General features: G+C 40.0%; 1 protein-coding gene across 3 annotated transcripts in view; it reads left to right on the forward strand.

Moving 5' to 3' along the window:
* Nucleotides 1-19136, forward strand: part of CDK14 (cyclin dependent kinase 14) — a 587775-nt gene that overhangs the window by 337396 nt on the left and 231243 nt on the right. For 2 of the 3 annotated variants that reach the window (XM_063099015.1, XM_063099017.1), the window contains one exon: nucleotides 15667-15787. In XM_063099015.1, coding sequence (XP_062955085.1) covers nucleotides 15667-15787 — 121 coding nt within the window. The remainder of the gene's footprint in view (nucleotides 1-15666; nucleotides 15788-19136) is intronic. The other variant, XM_063099016.1, reaches the window with a different exon arrangement.

Below are 19136 nucleotides of genomic sequence, written 5' to 3' on the forward strand. Positions count from 1 at the left end.
GGAGATTTGGGCCTTGGTGGGGGACACTCGATATCCCTTACCCGCTAGGAAGTTAAGCAAATGGGCAGTGTCAGCTTGGGATTGTTCCCATGAAGGACTGTATAGAAGGAGATTGTCCACATATTGTAATAAGGTGGACTCTAGATGGTTTAAGTGAAAAGATTTGAGGTCCTGTGCTAGGGTCTGCCCGAAAATATGAGGGCTATCCCGAGATCCCTGTGGCAGGACCGTCCAAGCAAGTTGTTCGGAGTGACGGGAGTGGGGGTCAGTCCATGTGCTTGAGTATCGGTTTCCAGGGGTATGGAAAAGAAGGCATCTTTTAAGTCCAGAACCGAGAAATGAGTAGAGGTCGCTGGGACCTTGGAGAGAAGAGTGTATGGATTTGATACAAGGGGGTTAATAGGATTGACAGAGGCGTTAACAAGGCGGAGATCTTGGACGAGACGAAAGGTGCCATTAGGTTTTTTTACAGCGAGTATGGGAGTATTGAAAGGGGAGTGAGTGGGACGGAGATACCCCTTTTCGAATAGGTCCTGAATGATGGGGCTTAACCCGATGAGGGCTGTTGTGGTTAACGGATACTGAGCCTGACAAATATATTTGAAGGGGTCTTTTAGTTTTATGTGTACAGGGGAACACTGGGCCAGAGCAGGGCTGGCAGTGTCCCAAACTGTGGGGTTAACGGGGTGCGTTAAGATGGGTAAGGACTTCTTTGGCTAGGAGGAAGGAAACGGGGGAAGAGGAAGAGGACAGGGGCAAAGTAATGGAGACTTGAAGCCGTGATAGAATGTCCCGACCCAACAAGGGGACGGGGCATTGTGGCATGACTAGGAAGGAATGGGAGAAAACAGATTGAGTGCCCTGAAGGCAGCAGATTAAAAGAGGGGTTTTTTGGGGAAAGATCTGTTTACCTTCTACCCCGACTATAGGAGAGCTGCTGGAGGTGGTGGGGCCTTTATATTCCCTTAAGACCGAAAAGGTGGCTCCAGTGTCCAAGAGGAAAGATATTGGGTGGCCGTCCACAACCATGGATACCCTGGGCTCCTGCTTTGTTATAGAGATGGTCGGGAAGGGCCCAAGGCTCTGTCAGTCCTCCTCAGCGAGGCCCACCATAGGTGGTGTCCACAGTTCGGGGGACTGTGGGGCAGTTGATCCCTCACCCCTTCAGGCGAGGGGGCAATCAGATCCCCAATGTCCCTTCTTTTTGCATTTTGGACAAGGAGTGGTGGGTGGCCTGGGGGTGGGGCAAGCCTTTGCCCAATGCCCTTCCCTCCCACATTTAAAGCAAGCTCCAGGGGGAGGCTTAGAGGTGGAGGCTGTGGGAGGGCGCCCAGGGGGTCTGATAAGCTGGGCCAACATCTGGAATTTGGCGTGGTCGGCCTTTTGTTTTTGACATTCCTTTTCCTCCTCCCGATTGTGAAAAAACTTGAAGGCCACTGACAGGATTTTGGTCTGAGGGGTTGCAGGACCCTGCTCTAATTTTTTAAGTTTAGTTTTAGTGTCGAGGTAGGATTGGGCCAGGAAATAGGTCATAAGGACATGCCTGCCATCTTCTGAGTTGGGGTCTAATTTAGTGTATTGTTGAAAGGCCTGAGTTAATCAATCTATTGAGGAACTCGGAGGGAGTTTCTTCCTTTTTTTGGACAATTTCTTGAATTTTTTGGAAATTGACGACCTTGTGAGCCGATTTTTTGAGGCCAATTATTAAGCAAGAGGCAAAACGGTCTCAAGCCTGGATTCCCTGGGCTGTGTTATAATCCCAATTAGGTTCCTGTTCTGGGACTGCTTGGGGGCCTGGCGGGTGATCCGGATTTGTACGATGGGTGTCAGTGGCATGGGTTTGGGCTGTATCCCAGACCCTGCGGCGTTCCTCAGGGAGGAGGGTATTGGCTAGCAGCATGAAGATGTCATGATGTGTGAGGCTGTAGGCCTGCAGGATCCATTGGAATTCTTTAATGTAGGTGGTAGGGTCGGTAGAGAAAGAGCCTAGTCTTTTTTCTAATTCTGTAAGGTCCGCTAGGGAAAAGGGAACATGGACCCTAACTACTCCTTCAGCCCCAGCTACCTCACATAGTGGGGCAATTGTTAAAGGGGTGGGGGGAGGTCCTCAGGAACGGGTGAAAGGGGGGCTTAGTGGGTCAGGAGTAGGGGAGGGTAAAGACGGGGGAGTGGATGGTGCAGGAGGTGCAGAAGGTGACGCGGATGATGGGGGAGGAGGAGCGGATGCCAGAGGCACTGGGGGAGGAGGAAGTCAGTAGGGTGGGGGTTCATCAGCAGGGTCGAAGGTGGAAGAATCGAGGGGTGACTGTGAAGAGGGTTTACAGGCTAAAAGGAGAAGAAGCACAGGAGGAGCAGAGGGCGGGGTTCTGAGCCAAGAGGCGAAAAGCCTCGATGTGGGGGATCTCCTTCCATTTTTTTAGGCGCTGGCAGTAGTTAAAGAGGTCTCGTAGAATGTTAGGATCTAGTGTGCCCTCAGGGGGCCATGTGTTTTGATTATCTAAAGGATAATAAGGCCAATCTTGTGTGCAGAATTTGTTGAGGAGTTTGGGCTTAATATCCGGCCTGAGGGAAAGGTTGGTGAGGTTTTTCAGAAGGCATTGAAGTGGAGAGTCCCCTAGGGAGGAGGAGGAAGTGCCCATTCTGGTCTCTTAATGGGAATTTAGACAGAAATCGGACAGAGATTTAGTGATAGGACAGATCCTTCGGCCGGTTGGGAAAGGCGGGATCTTAGAAGGCATCCCCAGTAGGTCACGTCAGTCCCGGCAGGTTCAGGTACAAACCAGGAAGAGAGAAGGGAGGTGTGGGTCGTCACTCAGACCTCCACTTCTCTAGGGCAAAAGCCCGGTGCCTGAAGGAACGTAGCGCCAGGATTTTCTGGTCGGGTCCTGGACCCAGGAAGTGGAGAGAAGAGAGTGGTGGACAGGAGGGTGAAGGAGAGAACAGAATGGGGCTTTTAACCTCCAAAAATGAAAGTAAAAGTTTACTGGGGCTTTGGAACCTGTTATAGTTTGGGAATTTATGGTGGTCGTGAAGACCGTGGTGGGGTGGGGTATGGGCATTAGGGGCTACCGGACCATCTAGACTCCCTGTGGTAGCCTGAAAAAGGGCTGGTGCCCTTTAGGAAAGGGGGCTTACCTAATGATGAGCCGGTGGTGAGTGGAAGGAGCCAGTGCCGAAAAGAATGGATGAGGGTGGACCGTCAATGGTGAGCAGTGGAAGGGAGGCCGGTCCTGGCGGGACGGAGTTCCTGAGGGGCGACTTGAAAAGTGCTGCCACTGCGATCCGAAAAGTGTTACAGCTTGAGGGAGCCCTGAAGGGCGACTCGGAAGGTGTTGCCGCTGCGATCCGAAAAGTGTCGCCAGTCGAGAGAAACTCCGTCCTGGGTTTCGGCACCAAATAAAAGGACGAGTCGACACCAGTTGACGATCCACCAGAGAGGGCTCGTTTATTAGGCTGCACACACACATATATATAGGGCTTTTAGGGAAGGCTGATTGGCTTAAAATACAATCCCTACTTAGCATACCGCATGGGGCTTGGGGTGAGCTGATTGGTATGCGATTCGCGCCGGCGGAAAGGAGAGTACGGAAGAGAACGGCAACCAGCGCCATGATGGGGTGTGGCCGAGAAGGGCTTATGTGATCAGGATGTTATCCCTTGGGGCATTTGGGTTCTTACACCTAGTCTTTCTGGGGACATGGTTATACTGTCTGCATTCAGATCCTGGCATGGCCACCTACTACTGTGTGATCTGGACTAAATTAGTTTCTCTGGACATTAGTTTTCTTTCTGTTAAATTGGGATAGTAATAACCACACTATGTTCTAGATTTTTGTAACTGTTAAATGATATAATACATTTAAAACTCCTAGAGTACCTAACAGGTTGTAACTGCTCAATAAATCCTCAGTTTTGCCTCTGTATTATAAACACTAGCATATCTGCTGACTTCCAAGTATTTGCCAGATAAGGACATTGGTCCCCCCTACTTTAAAAAAAAATTTTAGGTGGTTTAGGAAGGAGATGGGAATGATTTTCTCATAAACCTCCAAGAGAAACACTCATTCTAATTTCTTATTTCTTTTAAAAGCTAAAGAAATGAATACGCTAATAAGAACGTATATTGTCATTTCAAATATTATGTATGTATAATAAGTTTCAACTTTACGGATTGACTTCTTTCCTATGAAGTGCAAAGCATACCTCTGGCATAGAATCATAATTATTCTTACCTTATTTGACCTAATTATGGTTATGATTATTTCAATAAGTATTTTCTTTTTAAAATGTACTGATTCATACTCATAATGCTTTGGGTATATATTAATACATATTTATCAACAAATGCCTTAAAAGTTCTGAGTATTATATCTTGATTTAAAACTTAGATTCTTATGATAAATTTAGTAAGTTTTAGCTTTAATTTATAAAAATTGGAAACAAATCAGCATGGATGTGGAAATTAATCAAAATTGCTGATTTAGTTAGGTTATGAAATTCATTTTCTGTATTGTGTTGTCATCTAGCATTGGAATAATAAATATGAGCTTCATTAACTGAGAAGCAGAAACTAGAAAACGAAATATAAACTAGTGAACTGTGCAAATGATGATATATTCACATACACTCTACTGAAAATGAGTTTGCATTCTCTGCTAATGCAGATGTGATGTGATGGGATCATTGAGGTGGAATTACTTAAAGGGATTTTTAAGAACTTGGGCATATATACGACCTTCATATCTTTAACGCACAAGATTTTTAGTAATATTTCCTTAGGATCACTGAGTTTTACTACTTGGTTGAACCTAAAGTCAATGTAGTCTGGCCCAGGGGTCAGCAAACTTTTTCTTAAAGGGTCAGATATTTAAATATTGTTGCCTTATGGGTCATATGGTCTCTGTCAGCTACTCAGGTCAGCTGTCTAATGCAAAAGCAGCCATAGGCGGTATGTGAATGAATTATATCCATTCCAACAAAATTTATTTACAAAGACAGGTGGCCAGCTGTTGGATCCCAGATATCAGCCTCTTAATGTACACATCACAAAAAAGGAAGGTTAGAGAGTAACTTAATCAATGAGACAAAACTAACTAGGTAGCGCCAGAACCACCATCAGGCATTTAGTTTTGCCATATTACAAGTATTCCAGTAGGCAAGCTAATGCTCTGACAAAGCATGGTTCTCATGTGGTATTCAGCCAAAGAGTTCTGACTAATTGGTCTTACTACATTATTCATTTCCACTAAAGCAATATTTCCCAAGTATATTGTTTATATCTTCTATACGAAAATAGAAAAAAATAGAAAATCAAAAAAATTCCTACATATGAAAGTTAATTATTTGAATATTTTTCTGCGTTGGAATGTCTATATTGAACTGTTATGATCATTTCTGTTATTTAAAAATAAAAGATATAAAAACATATGTGCCTTTTAGGATAGACAGAAATTAGGCATAATTTATTGACCTTAAAAGTTCAGGGATAATTTTAAAAAATCAGAGCATAATAAACTATTGCCTTCAAATGTTTGGGTATTTTTCTGGACTTAATTTCATTTTATTAAAATTTAGGTTCAAAGATTACTCTTATTCAGTTGAAAGACTGCAAAATGCTAATCAAAACATTTTTAAGGGATTTTGGTGTCCTGTACAGAGTAGCTTCTGTTACAGTAGAAGTCTGGATAGAAACCAAAACAAAGATGTTACATTCAAAGGAAAGAAAAGGATATTATAATTGTAATCTTGAAACTGTTTTTCCACTTTAATACAGGGCAGGGAAGTGGAGGGTGTCCAGCCTTCATGGTGATTGTACATGGAGACTGGGCATTTAAATCTATTGTTGTTTTTATTCACATTGAGGAATGTTCCAATTTAACTTCAACTTTTAATAAAATTAATTTCAGTAAGCATAGGTCATTTATTGTCTTGAATGTGTTTTGAAATTGATAATAATGTGCCCGGTACAGACTTGGGGCCAGCGTAATAATACAGCAAGAGATGAGGAGGACCTAAGGAGGAGGAGCAGAGAAGGGAAATTATAAAGTAAAATCTACTGGATTTTGTGATTTTGTAAGTGGAAGAAACTTACATTGAAACAAGACTTCTGGCTTTTGTGAATGGATGGATGGTAATCTGTAGTGGTGAGTTATAGACACTGGAGGAGGTAGTACTGCTTGGAGAATTGGAGACAGGAGAAAATATTTAATTAAAATTGAGATACATATAGAAGATCATGGAAGATCTAAGTGGATATTTTTTATATGGAAGTCTGAAGCATTAGGGGAAGATTGCTGCTAGAGATATGTATTTGAGATCATCAGTATGTAGATAGTAATGGAAGCTATGTGAGTATATAAGATTGTATTAGTCCATTTTTGTGTTGCTATGACAGAATACCCGAGACTGGGTAATTTATAAAGAAACGAGGTTTATTTGGCTCACAATTATGGGACAGCTGCATCTGGCACGGGCCTCAGGCTGCTTCTACTCATGGCAGAAAATGGCAGGCAGCTGGCAGGTACAAGCAGATCACATGGCCAGAGGAAGAAAGAGAGAGAGAGAGAGAGAAGGTGCCAGGGTCTTTTAAACAACCAGGTCTTGCAAGAACTAATAGAACGAGAACTCACTCACTACCCCTGCCCCAGGGAGAGCATTAATCCATTCATGAGGGATCCACCCCCATGACTCAAACAGCTCCCAACACTGCCACATTGGGAATCAGATTTCCATATGAGTTTTGAAGGGACAGCACATCCAAACTCTATCATTCCACCCATGGCACCCAAAACTCATGTCTCTCTCACATACAAAATATAATCATTCCATCCCGACAGTCCCAAAAGTCTTAGCTTCTTCCAGAACCAACTTAAAAGTCCAAAGTGTCATCTGAGACTAAAGGCAGAACTTGAATTTGCAGCTGTGAACCTGTAAAAATCAAAAACAAATTTATCAACTTTCTAAATACAATGGTGGGACAGACATTGGGTACACATTCCCATTCCAAAAGGGAGAAATAGACCAGAAGAAAGGAGAAACAGGCCCCAAACAGGCCCCAAACAAGTCTAAAACCCAGCAGGACAGACATTAAATCTTAAAGCTCCAAAATAATCTTCTTTGACTCCAAGTCCTGCATCCTGGGCACAGTGGTGGGTTTGGGCCCCCAAAGCCTCGGGCAGCCCCATGCCCGTGGATCTGTTGGGAGCACCCACTGGGCTGCACTGGTGCCTATGGCTTTTCCAGGCTGGTGTATGGTTTTGGGGTCCTGCCAGCAGCCCCACTACCTTGGCTCTACTAGACATTTCCCCAATGGGGGCTCTCTGTGGGGTCTCTGACCCCACATTTCTGCTCGGCATTGCTCTAGTAGATGGCTTTTGCATACATCCTCTGTAATCTGGATGGAGGCTGCCATGCCTCCACTGCTGTCATGTTATTCTGGCCTGCTGGTTTAACACCATGTGGATGCCACCATGGTTTCCAGCTTGTACTCCCCAGAGCTGCTGCATGAACCACACTTGGGGGCTTGAGGTAGGGCTGCTCCAGCCATAGCAGCTGGGATGCAGGGAACAGGTTCCTGAGGGCAGCAGCACCCCAGGTCTGTCCTCCCAAAAAACTCGGTCCTTGTATGCCTCCAGGCCTATGATGGGAGGAGTGCTATTCCAGACCTCTGAAATGCCTCAGGGCCTTTCTCCCACTGTTTGGCTATCAGCATCTGGCTGCTTCATAGCCATGCTAAAGTCTTTAGCATCTGCTAAAGTCTATTAGCATCTGCTGCACCCTTGGATTTTTCTCCTGCTCTCTGTTTCTCTACCACTTGGCCAGGCTACAAATTTTCCAAATATTTACGCTTTGCTTCCCTTTTAATTATAAATTCTGGCTTTACGTCATGCTTTGCTGCCAACTAAGTATAGGCTGTTACAAGTAGCCATGCAGCTGTCTGAATGCTTTGCTGCTTAGAAATTTCTTCTGCCAAACATTCTAGCTCACAGCTCTTAAGTCTCACCTTGCACACAGTCCTAGGTCATGGACACAGTGCAGCCAAGTTCCTTGCTATGGTGTAGCAAGGGTGATCTTTTGTACAGTTCCTGATACGTTCCTCATTTCTTTCTGAGACCTCATCATCCACCTTGGCCTTTACTATCCGCATTTCTATCAGCATTCTGGTCACAATATTTAACCAGTCTCTGAAATGTTCAAAACTTTCCCTCATCTTTTTGTCTTCTTCTGAGTCCTTCAAACTCCAACCTTTGCTTATTACTCAGTTTCAAAGCCGCTTCTACATTTTCAGGTATCTGTATAGCAATACCCCACTCCTTGGTACCAATTTTCTGTATTAGTCCATTTTGTGTGGCCATAACAGAATACCTGAGACTGGATAATTTATAAAGAACAGAGATTTATTTGGCTTACAATTCTGGGACAGCTGCATCTGACATGGGCCTCAGGCTGCTTCTACTCATGGCAGAAAGTGGCAGGCAGCTAGTGGGTACAAGGAGATCACATGGGAAGAGGAAGCATGAGAGAGAGAGAGAGAGAGAGAGAGAGAGAGAGAGGAGGTGCCAGGCTCCTTTTAAACAACCCGCTCTCATGGGAACTTGTTGCTTTGCATTGCTTTGCCACCCACGGATTTGTCACCCCACTTCCCCTGGGTAATGGAGATGCAAAGGATTACTCAAAGCCCATCTTTTCTGAGCAGTGAGAGGCCACGAAGTGGTTAATCTCCCACCAGAACCCTCAAGCAAGAGGGATCCCTTCCTTGGGAAATTAGCACCAAGTTGGGGTTCTCTTCCTGCATTTATTTTCCAGACCAGGAAGTTACAGGAAGAGAACAAAGGTGGGGTTATAGTTTAACAGTATGGGCAGATAACTTTCAGTGAGACTGGCCAGTAGACAACTAAGTGATCTTATCAACACAAGCTTGATCTTAGCAAACATTCCTTCTTATAGCAATTTCTTACTACCTTTACATAACAATCAGTAACTAATCCATCTTTGAGCCAGCAACCTGCTGTGCCGCAATTCTTATCTTGCAACAGAGACTTATAGCCTGAGGAAAATTTCCTGTCCTTGCAAAGTCAATATTTGAAACTGCAAGACTTTGGAAAACCAGGCCCCTGTGAAGTACATATGCTTTATAGTATATTCCACAGGCACTAATAGAGGGAAAACTCACTCATAACCGCCCTCCACCCAGGATGAGCATTAATCCATTCATGAAGGATCTGCCCCTATGACCCAAACTGTTCCCAACATTGCCAAGTTAGGGATCAAATTTTGACATGAGTTTTAGGGGGACAGCACATTCAAACTCTCTCAAAGATCATGCAAGGAAAAGTAGCCAAGTGCAGAGGGAAGAGGTTAAAGGCCCTGGAGAACACCGGAAGAAAATACTTCTTTTGTTTTTTGGTTGTTTATTGATATACTATAAGAGCATTAATAGTCTTCAAACAGTTTTAGCACAGCATAAAATACTTAATATAAATCCTTTAGAAGAGAAAAGACTCTGTTAAAAAATTACATATATATATATATATATATATATATATATATAAAATCTTGGCCAGTCCCAAAGACTGTGGAATGGGAAAGAAATCTAAAAGCTTTCCTCAGGAAATAGAGAAGGCCTTAAGTCTTTCCCTTTTCAGCCTAACTGCCTGATGGTAAAATACTACCCAAATATTTTATGTCTGCGTAGAGTCAAGTCATGAGGAAAGGAACCCTCCTCCTAGAAATATTGACTTTGTGATTAAGAGCAAGACACTGTCTTTCTGGTTGTTTGGGAAATGAGGTGTGTTGAGAAGGAGGTGTGGGGTTGCTCTAATATAAAAATGAAACCACTGACAAGCACAAAAGAGTGACCCATTATGTTTTCTGTCACTTGTAATGTGATAACTGAAACTGGGTAATTTATTTTTTATTTTTTTATATTTTTTGTTTGTTTTTAAATTTTATTTTGTCGATATACATTGTAGCTGATTAATGCTCCCCATCACCAAAACCTCCCTCCCTTCTCCCTTCCCCCCTCCCCCCCAACAATGTCCTTTCTGTTTGTTTGTTGTATCAACTTCAAATAATTGTGGTTGTTATATCTTCTCCCCCCCCCCCCCGGTTTGTGTGTGTATGTGTGTATGTGTGTGTGTGAACTTATATATTAATTTTTAGCTCCCTCCAATAAGTGAGAACATGTGGTATTTCTCTTTCTGTGCCTGACTTGTTTCACTTAATATAATTCTCTCGAGGTCCATCCATGTTGTTGCAAATGGCAGTATTTCATTCGTTTTTATAGCTGAGTAGTATTCCATTGTGTAGATGTACCACATTTTCCGTATCCACTCATCTGATGATGGGCATTTGGGCTGGTTCCAACTCTTGGCTATTGTAAAGAGTGCTGCGATGAACATTGGGGAACAGGTATACCTTCGACTTGATGATTTCCATTCCTCTGGGTATATTCCCAACAGTGGGATGGCTGGGTCGTATGGTAGATCTATTTGCAATTGTTTAAGGAACCTCCATACCATTTTCCATAGAGGCTGCACCATTTTGCAGTCCCACCAACAATGTATGAGAGTTCCTTTTTCTCCGCAGCCTCGCCAGCATTTATCGTTCATAGTCTTTTGGATTTTAGCCATCCTAACTGGGGTTAGATGGTATCTCAATGTGGTTTTGATTTGCATTTCCCGGATGCTGAGTGATGTTGAGCATTTTTTCATATGTCTGTTGGCCATTTGGATATCTTCCTTAGAGAAATGCCTACTTAGCTCTTTTGCCCATTTTTTAATTGGGTTGCTTGTTTTCTTCTTGTAAAGTTGTTTGAGTTCCTTATATATTCTGGATATTAATCCTTTGTCAGATGTATATTTTGCAAATATTTTCTCCCACTCTGTTGGTTGTCTTTTAACTCTTTTAATTGTTTCTTTTGCTGTGCAGAAGCTTTTTAGTTTGAAACTGGGTAATTTATAAAGAAACAGAATTCATTTCTTATAGCTTTGGAGGCTGGGAAGTCCAAGGTCGAGTGGTTGTATCTGGTGAGGGCCTTCTTCTTGGTGGGGACTCTTTATAGAGTCCTGTGATGATGCAGGGAATTGCATGGTGAGGACTGAGCAAGAGCACACTTTAACATGCTCTCTTATTCTACTTGTAAAGCCATCAGTGCCCCTCCCATGATAACCCACTCATCCATTAAGCATCCATTAACCCATTAATCTATTAATACATGAATAGATTAATCCATTCATGAGGGCATAACCCTCACAATCAAATAACCTCCTAAAGGTCCCACCTTTCAACAGTGCTACATCAGGGATGAAGCTTCCATATGCGCTTTGGAGAGGACAAACATTCATACCATGTATGGAATATAAAATCTAATCTATATATGGGTACAGCTAAAAGAACTTTGGCTGACTTTGGAACTTAAAACAATTAATAGTAAAATGCATTTGCTCCTAGACTCATAGCATATTCCCTTTATTAATTCTGGTTAGGGTTGTACTGAGTGCCTGTAGGACATTCTAGTATCTATGACTAGTGGGGAATTAAATAGAACCAGGTTTAACACCCAAGGTCAATTATGAGCTGGAGATAAAATTTTTGGAGAAATTGAATAGAGCCAGGTCTGAAACCCGAGGACAAGTGCTGTGATCTGAGTGTTTGTCTGCTTCAAAGCTCATGTGGAAGCTTGATCCCCAATGAGACGATGTTGAAAGGAAGGTGATTGCATTGTGAGGGTTATGTCCTCATGAATAGATTAATTCATTCACGGATTAATTGGTTAATGGATAAACAGGTTTTCATGGTAGAGGCACTCGTGGCTTTATAAGTAGAAAAAGTACATTGAAGTGCTCTTGCTCAGCCCTCACTCTGTGATACTTTGCATTGTCACAGGACTCTGTAGAGCCCCCAACAAGAAGGCCCTTGACAGATGTGGATTTACCAGCCTCTCAAACTATAAGAAATAAATTTTGTTTTCTTATAAATTACCCAGTTTCAGGTATTCTGTTGCAAGCAACAGAAAACTAACTAAGAAGTATGAGCTAGACATAAAATTTGGGGAGAAATCACCTATGGATGACAGTTAAAAACATCACATTAGCCACAGTGACCTACAGAGTATATACATTTGAGAAAGCACTGATATGAGCATTTAGCCTAGACAAAATGTGTGTTTAAGGGGCACTAGCGGAAGGTCCCAGAAGGAGACTAAGTCATTCCTGGCTAACTATTCTATATCTGAGAAATAAAGGGAGACAATATGAAAGAAAGGGAGTGGTAAGCAGAGTATAATGCAGCAGAGACAGCTATTGAGATGGAAAAGTGTCCATTGTTTGATGCTGAAGGGCTGGTCTGCTTATGGCAAATGTTGGGAGCACTGTCCTTGTCCTGTGATTATTCTGTGTCCATATCAAAGGGTAGAACAAGTCTCAGGGTGACAGTAAATGTTATCTATAGGGTAACCATCTTATAGAGATATGAAGAGGAATTCTTTCCTTAGTAAAAGTTTAGCTATAAAGCTTGTTAACTCCTCTGGAAACCTAAGATTCTTTTATGCTAGTATCTGGGCAGCCCACCTTTGAATCATTGGCAGTAGGGCTTGAATAGCAAGATATCCCCCTCTACTCCAGGGTCTTTCGTTAGTTAGAAATGGCAACACGTTAAAGCTGAATAGGCAGAGTTATTATGTAAGCCATTTCAGGTGCCCACAGGAACTTGAACCCCTTCGTGTGCACATGCTCAGCCAAAGCAACAACGTGCAAATAACCTGTACTCATCTGGTTAGCATTTCACTTTGCTTTTTGACTTTTAATTCAAACTAAACATTAATATAGGAAGTTTTGATAATAAGCCATGAACTTCATCTTTTTTTAAAGGTAGCGTAGCTCTCTTCCTGTAGTGTAACCATAGCAACTGACAAGGTACAGAGAAAGAAAGCTTTCACACATGCTGTGCTAATTAATCCTGCCCTACAGTTTTCCTTCAGCTGGAGGATGCAGTTTAATAAATTTTGCATGAGTATGCGTGTTTTGATGCATGAACTGTATAAATACACAGCATTATCTTTACCAAAAATATTTGGAAAAAATGTAGTTATGTGCTCATACTTCAAAGTGTACTTTTCTTTTTCTTTTTTTAAAGCCATTGTTTTAATAATTGTCTTGCTCTCAAAAGTTTTGGTATTTATTTATCTTATTAGCTAAACAAAAACATTGTTAGATTAAATCCTTTTGTTCATATATATATATATATATATATATATATATATATATATATATATATATATATGGGACACTTTCCACAAGAAACTGTTTTGATTGACTGACTGTATTTAAAATAAGATGATGAGAGTTTTTCTCAAGAGCTGCAGAAGAATGTATCTTAAAAATATAATAACAGTCTTCATTCTGTATGACACATATACGTGGAAACCATGTTAAGAAACTCAGTCTTAACACTTTGAAAAGTTAGATATTGAAAAGTCATTTTCACTGTTGTTTTGGGAAGTTATGTGACTCATCTGGCTGAAGTTGGGCAGTCTTTGACCTAAATGTGGGAAGGAAGAGAATAATGTAGAAAGATAATTTTTCTTCTTATATTTTCCACAGATATTTAACCAGTTTAACAAATTCATATTCAGAATGAACATAATTGATCTAAAATTACATATAATTATTTTGATTTATACTATTTTTAGTTTTAATTTGAGGCTGTCTTCTCCCTTTACAACTGGGAATATTTCAATTTTTTATAACTAGCCTGGTCATCTGAACTGTCAAAGAAAATCTCAGACTTTTTCATTCTCCTGTCTCTCTGGCCTAGCTTTCTGACAGTAGGGCCTCGGGAAAACTAAGGGAATCTAGCCCGAATGTTTTTTGTATCCTCTTTGACTTGACAACAGCATATGGAGTAAGTCAGAACCTATTTCAGGACTTGTGCTTGGGTCTTTGGTCTCTCTAAGGAAGCATAGTCAATTGAGGAACCAAACCTTTTGATGAGATTACCAAATTCTGGAGACACTACTATTCTGATTGTCCTATCTATTGTTCAGTTTTGCCTGAATTGAGGTAGAATAAAACCTTGCAGAGAAAAAATTGCAAGAGATTATGGAAAACAGTTATTGAAAAGAGTTATTCCATTTATGTGCAGAAAAGTTGGGGACTGTGAATGTGTATGTTTGTGGGTATATAATCTGTACATTTTAATATGGAATACTTGTAAATGTTAACCAATTTATAGCATGCCATTGCATCATTATTAAAACTGCAATGTAGAAAAAAATTGAGACCGTAACCAAGGTTGAGTTAATTAGAAATTCTTTGTCTCACCAGCCATCCTATTAATTTAAAAACTTACATATAATGCAGAAAATGGAATGCTGTGTTTAATAAACAGAAAAAAGTCATATTCCTAAATACTATGTAAAAATTTAAATAGTCAGAACATTAAAACGAAATGTTATGGTAAGAAATGTTACTGTAAAAATGTTTTGTGCACTTTGAGCATCATAGTGGTAAGTAATACTTTACACTTGTCATTAATGAACATAGCCAGATAGAAAATTATCACACAGTTTATTTTTTCTTTTAAAAAATAACATCTGTAGATTTTGTGATTATTAAAAGAATTATACATTCATTGCACAAAACTTGAAAAAAACTCAGAAAAAGTTTTTTAAAAATTGGATAATCCCATATTCCAGAGGTAACCACTGAAGATTTAAATGTATTTTCTGCCAGTCTTTTTTCTATGCATGAGTAATTATGGTTGTGAGGTCAAACTGCCTGTATTTTTTTAACTTAACATATTATTGTGACCATTTTTCAGTTTTTAAAAATTCTTAGAAGACATTTTAGTTTATAATATACTGTCTCATCATCTGTATATACAAGATTTATCTGTCTATTCCTTTATAATTATTTATATAGGTGGTCTTCAGGTGAGCTTCCCCAATAAGCATTCCTTTTTTTTTTTTTTTGTCTCTTTTGTGACCGGCATTACCGTGCTCAGCCAGTGAGCACCCCAGCCATCCCTATATAGGATCCGAACCTGCGGTGGGAGTGCAGCGCCGCACTCTCCTGAGTGCGCCACGGGGTCGGCCCCCCCCATAAGCATTTCTTAATGAGTGTTTGACAGAACACTGAAACCACAAGAACTTTTGGGACAACCATTTGAGAAAAGTGTTATATTCTTGTAGATTCACAATACACATTAGAAAAATTAAGAGCACACAGAAGTCTCACAATTTGGAGACTGTTTAACTTTATAAATCCATCTTTTCTCAGTTATTTGAGCAAAGAACCCTTTCTCATAACACTTATACATTTATAACTTTCAGAACTAGAGTTCCATGAAACATACTTTGGAAAATTCAGATTTCTAAGTTTCCATGTTATGTCTAATAGTTTGTGAATCATTTGTTTACTCTGCTGATATTTAATTAGATGCAATGCTTTAGTGGAAAATATAGATGATTTAATGGTTATTAGCATATATTCAAAGCAGAGAAACCACAGTATGCTTTCTACAATCTTTTCATTAACCTTGACATTACGTTTGCGATTCTGTATTACAATACTGTGTTCGACCTGTCAAAATTGTGAACATTCAAATTAAAATTCCCTTGTTCTGTTAATGCCCATTAAACTTTTTTATGTTTCATATGACCCACAGGTCTTGCAAGAGCAAAATCCGTCCCTAGCCACACATACTCCAATGAAGTGGTTACCTTGTGGTACAGACCTCCAGATGTCCTCCTGGGCTCGACAGAATATTCCACCTGCCTTGACATGTGGTGAGAAATGGAAGCTTTACTCTAGCTAATCCATCTGTGTTGCTTGGTCTGAGTCAAGTCTAGACAAACATCCTAATAGTTTGAATGAAGATTAATGGTGCAGGAGTGTCTGCCTTTGTGTGTGGCAATACTGCTGGATTTTTAAAAACATGATTGGGAATGTTCCCTAATCAGCGGCTCCCTTGCAGATGGTGTCTGGTAATGGTTCTTGATGGACAGGGGCAGAGACATTTTTCTGTTTGTCAGTACCGTGATTTTTCTCCCTAAGGGTCTTTATTTGTGGCTTTATTTTATGACAAGGAAGTATATATCTACAAACAGCAATAAGGTTGGAAATAGTAGGGAGCATGTTTAAATTCACAACAAAGCTCAGATAAGTGGTCTGAAAATTTTGGTGTAACTGCTTGACACCAAATTTGTTTACTGAATACAGCTGAAAACTTTTGATACCAATTATCCAAAATGAAATAAAATGATTACTTTTTAAAAATATCATAAGTTTAATTTCAACAGAGTCTCAGTTTCACACAATGGTTTTGCAAAGCTTAAAAATCTATTTCATGAGTTCTGATGACTAGTAAGATTTAATGCATTATTATTATTAATGGTCATCGATGCTGAGTTCCCAATCAAGTGTGATCTAAATCAAATAATCAAATAAGGTAATAATCTTATTTTTAGCATTCAGGATAGGCTTACTAGTAACTGCTGAGCATGTCTTTTATTAATAGAAAAATTCCTTTTCTAGACTCACAATTGTGTTCAAAGTAAAACAATTCACATATGGCATGGCTATTTTATAACAGGAACCATCTTCCCTGAGTCATTATGCCTCCATATATAGGATTCTGATACATGTTCATATAATGTTTATGACCTTGGTAAAACTTCAGCAGGTGTTGTGTATATTATTGCTGTGTACTTATGTCACTGCTCTACCCCCAGTAATCTTGGCTTTTAGTAAATTAAGCTTTAATGAGACTTGGCTTCTTCCCTGATGTTTCTGATCCAAAAATTTGATGGTGAGAAAATGATCAAGTTCCTTGCAATGTAGAGCACAGTAGATTTTCTTAATTTAGGTTCTAGCAACCCCCCCCCTTCCAATAATTGGATTTGGGGACCTGTAAAGCCATTGAAAATATATGCAACATTTTGTGTATTTATTTTTATGGAGTGTAGATCTGTAGCTTTCAATAGAGTTATAAAAGAATCTAGATCATCAAACATTCTAAGATCGGATTTCATAAATTTTGTAGTGCCTTAATAAATCAAATGCCATTTTAATGATATTCTAACACATGAGAATAAAGATGAACATCTATCATTGAGGGTTGAGCTAATCCATTTTTTCATTTTACTTTCCTGCCTTTTTTTTTTTTTTTTTTTTGATGGTTGTTTACACAGATTTTTTTTCCCAAGGCTAGGCAGGGGCTTGGGCAAAATAGATATTTAGATCATTAGTTATGATGGATGCAGCAGAATATCAGTTACTAACTTACTCATTCCCTTCATATTTCCTGCCTTATAGTTGAGAATTAGCTATTACAAATAATCATTATTTAATATTCTTGAGTTATGAGTTAGGATATTTTTCCTCCATTTTTGAGTATGAAAATTCTAGGTTGCCTTTCAACAAGATCAGTTAAGGACTCTGCTAATAAAACATAATTTGGAAACATTTGTGGCTTGGAGCCAGTTTTGTCTTAGTTGCATGGCTGTTCAGTTAAGACTGTACCCTCACAATCAGGCAAAGCTGTTTTTTTATACACTAGTGGTTAATTTTTCCCAAATGTTTAAAAGTACTCTTTAAAATACAAAGAACCACATGGACTGCGACTTGCTAATATGTCTGCTTCTGATGTGTAGTATTTGATTTCCAACCTGTGCCTCTTCCCCACTTTTTTTTTTTTTTTTTTTTTGTGTGTGTGTGTGTGTGTGTTTTCATTCTTTTAGGAAGATGCCGTGGGCTGCCAATTTGCTTTGAACAGAGGCATAACGGAAGCATAAGAAGAAGACAGTTATTTAAGTGGAAGGGATGAAAACTGATAGAAAATAGTAGACCCCAAATGCCCTTTTGTCTACATGCCAAGATTATTCATTGCCAAAAACAAATGGCAAATGTGTTGTCTGAGCAGATTCCCATGCTTATTGGCTCTTCACTTCCAAACCCTAAAATCTAAGTTATGTCTATGCTATGCCTGTCATTCTGAATACAATCTCATTCCAAGCCGTTTTCTAAAAGCCATTTTGTTGTTATACTGTAAGTCAGGTAAAATGTATGTGTTTTTCCAGTGAGAGAGTAGTTCACAGGGCACTGATTTTTGCATAATCAATGACATCGACTCTGGGTGTTCAGAGACCTAGAAATGGGACTATAATTGAGTCATGGCTCAGCTGCACCAAGGAGAAGTGCAAGTATTAACCCATCGACAATAGCAGGGAGGCAGGTGGCAGTAGTTTTAGGCTATTTTTACAGTTCATTTACCGTCATGGGGCACTAGGGCAGTAACTAAAAACTAACGATCCCTACACAGTGTTACATTTTCTAGTTTTCTGTCTAAATAACCACAGGCAATAAAAAAAAATTAATGAAGACACATATGCATTAACATTGTCAGCAAATGATGGATATCAGAGCTTGCTGTGGTATGATTTACTCCTGCAGGTCTCCAACACCGTGGCAATGTGTGAATACACTGTGTGATTTGAGAACTCAAGAAACATAGTTTTTGTCCATAATGGAAAATTGCGGCAGAGTACTCAAATTGAACCTTGCCTCTTGCATAACTTCTCTTAATTTTTGGATTTTGTAACTCTTTGAAAGTCAAGGCATAGGAGATCATTGCTAAGCTTCTAAACCAAAAAGGATTACCAAGTTCTCAAAACCACATTAAGAGAACTGCAAATGTAACAAGCAGCTTATCTGTGTAGTTCTTCCCTTGCCAGGGAGCTCTGCTCTAGCTGTTGAGGTCATTGCTTCAAATCAGCTTTATATTCATTTATAGAAGCTCATAAATATGCTTAGAGCTGCATTTGTTTTATAAAGCAGAAGGTCACTTGGGATTATTTTAAGGGATCAATTTTTAATTTAGGGTGACTGAGTTATCTGTAGCTAATAAATGATTATCTCATCAAGATCACAGTGCTTTGGGGGTGCCAAAATGTACAGTAGCACTACCCTGTGATAACAGCTACAGTGCTCCCCAACACAGTATGTGAAGAATGATAACATGTCAGTCTCTTCCTTTCATCATGTTTTTAAAAGCTAATTAACATAGTAACTATGCTTGTCAAAATGTGGGGCAAACCACTTATAAATAAGCCTGTCAAATGTAATGAGATTGCATAT

The sequence above is a fragment of the Cynocephalus volans genome, chromosome 6 (assembly GCF_027409185.1).
Source record: "Cynocephalus volans isolate mCynVol1 chromosome 6, mCynVol1.pri, whole genome shotgun sequence".
NCBI lineage: Eukaryota > Metazoa > Chordata > Mammalia > Dermoptera > Cynocephalidae > Cynocephalus > Cynocephalus volans.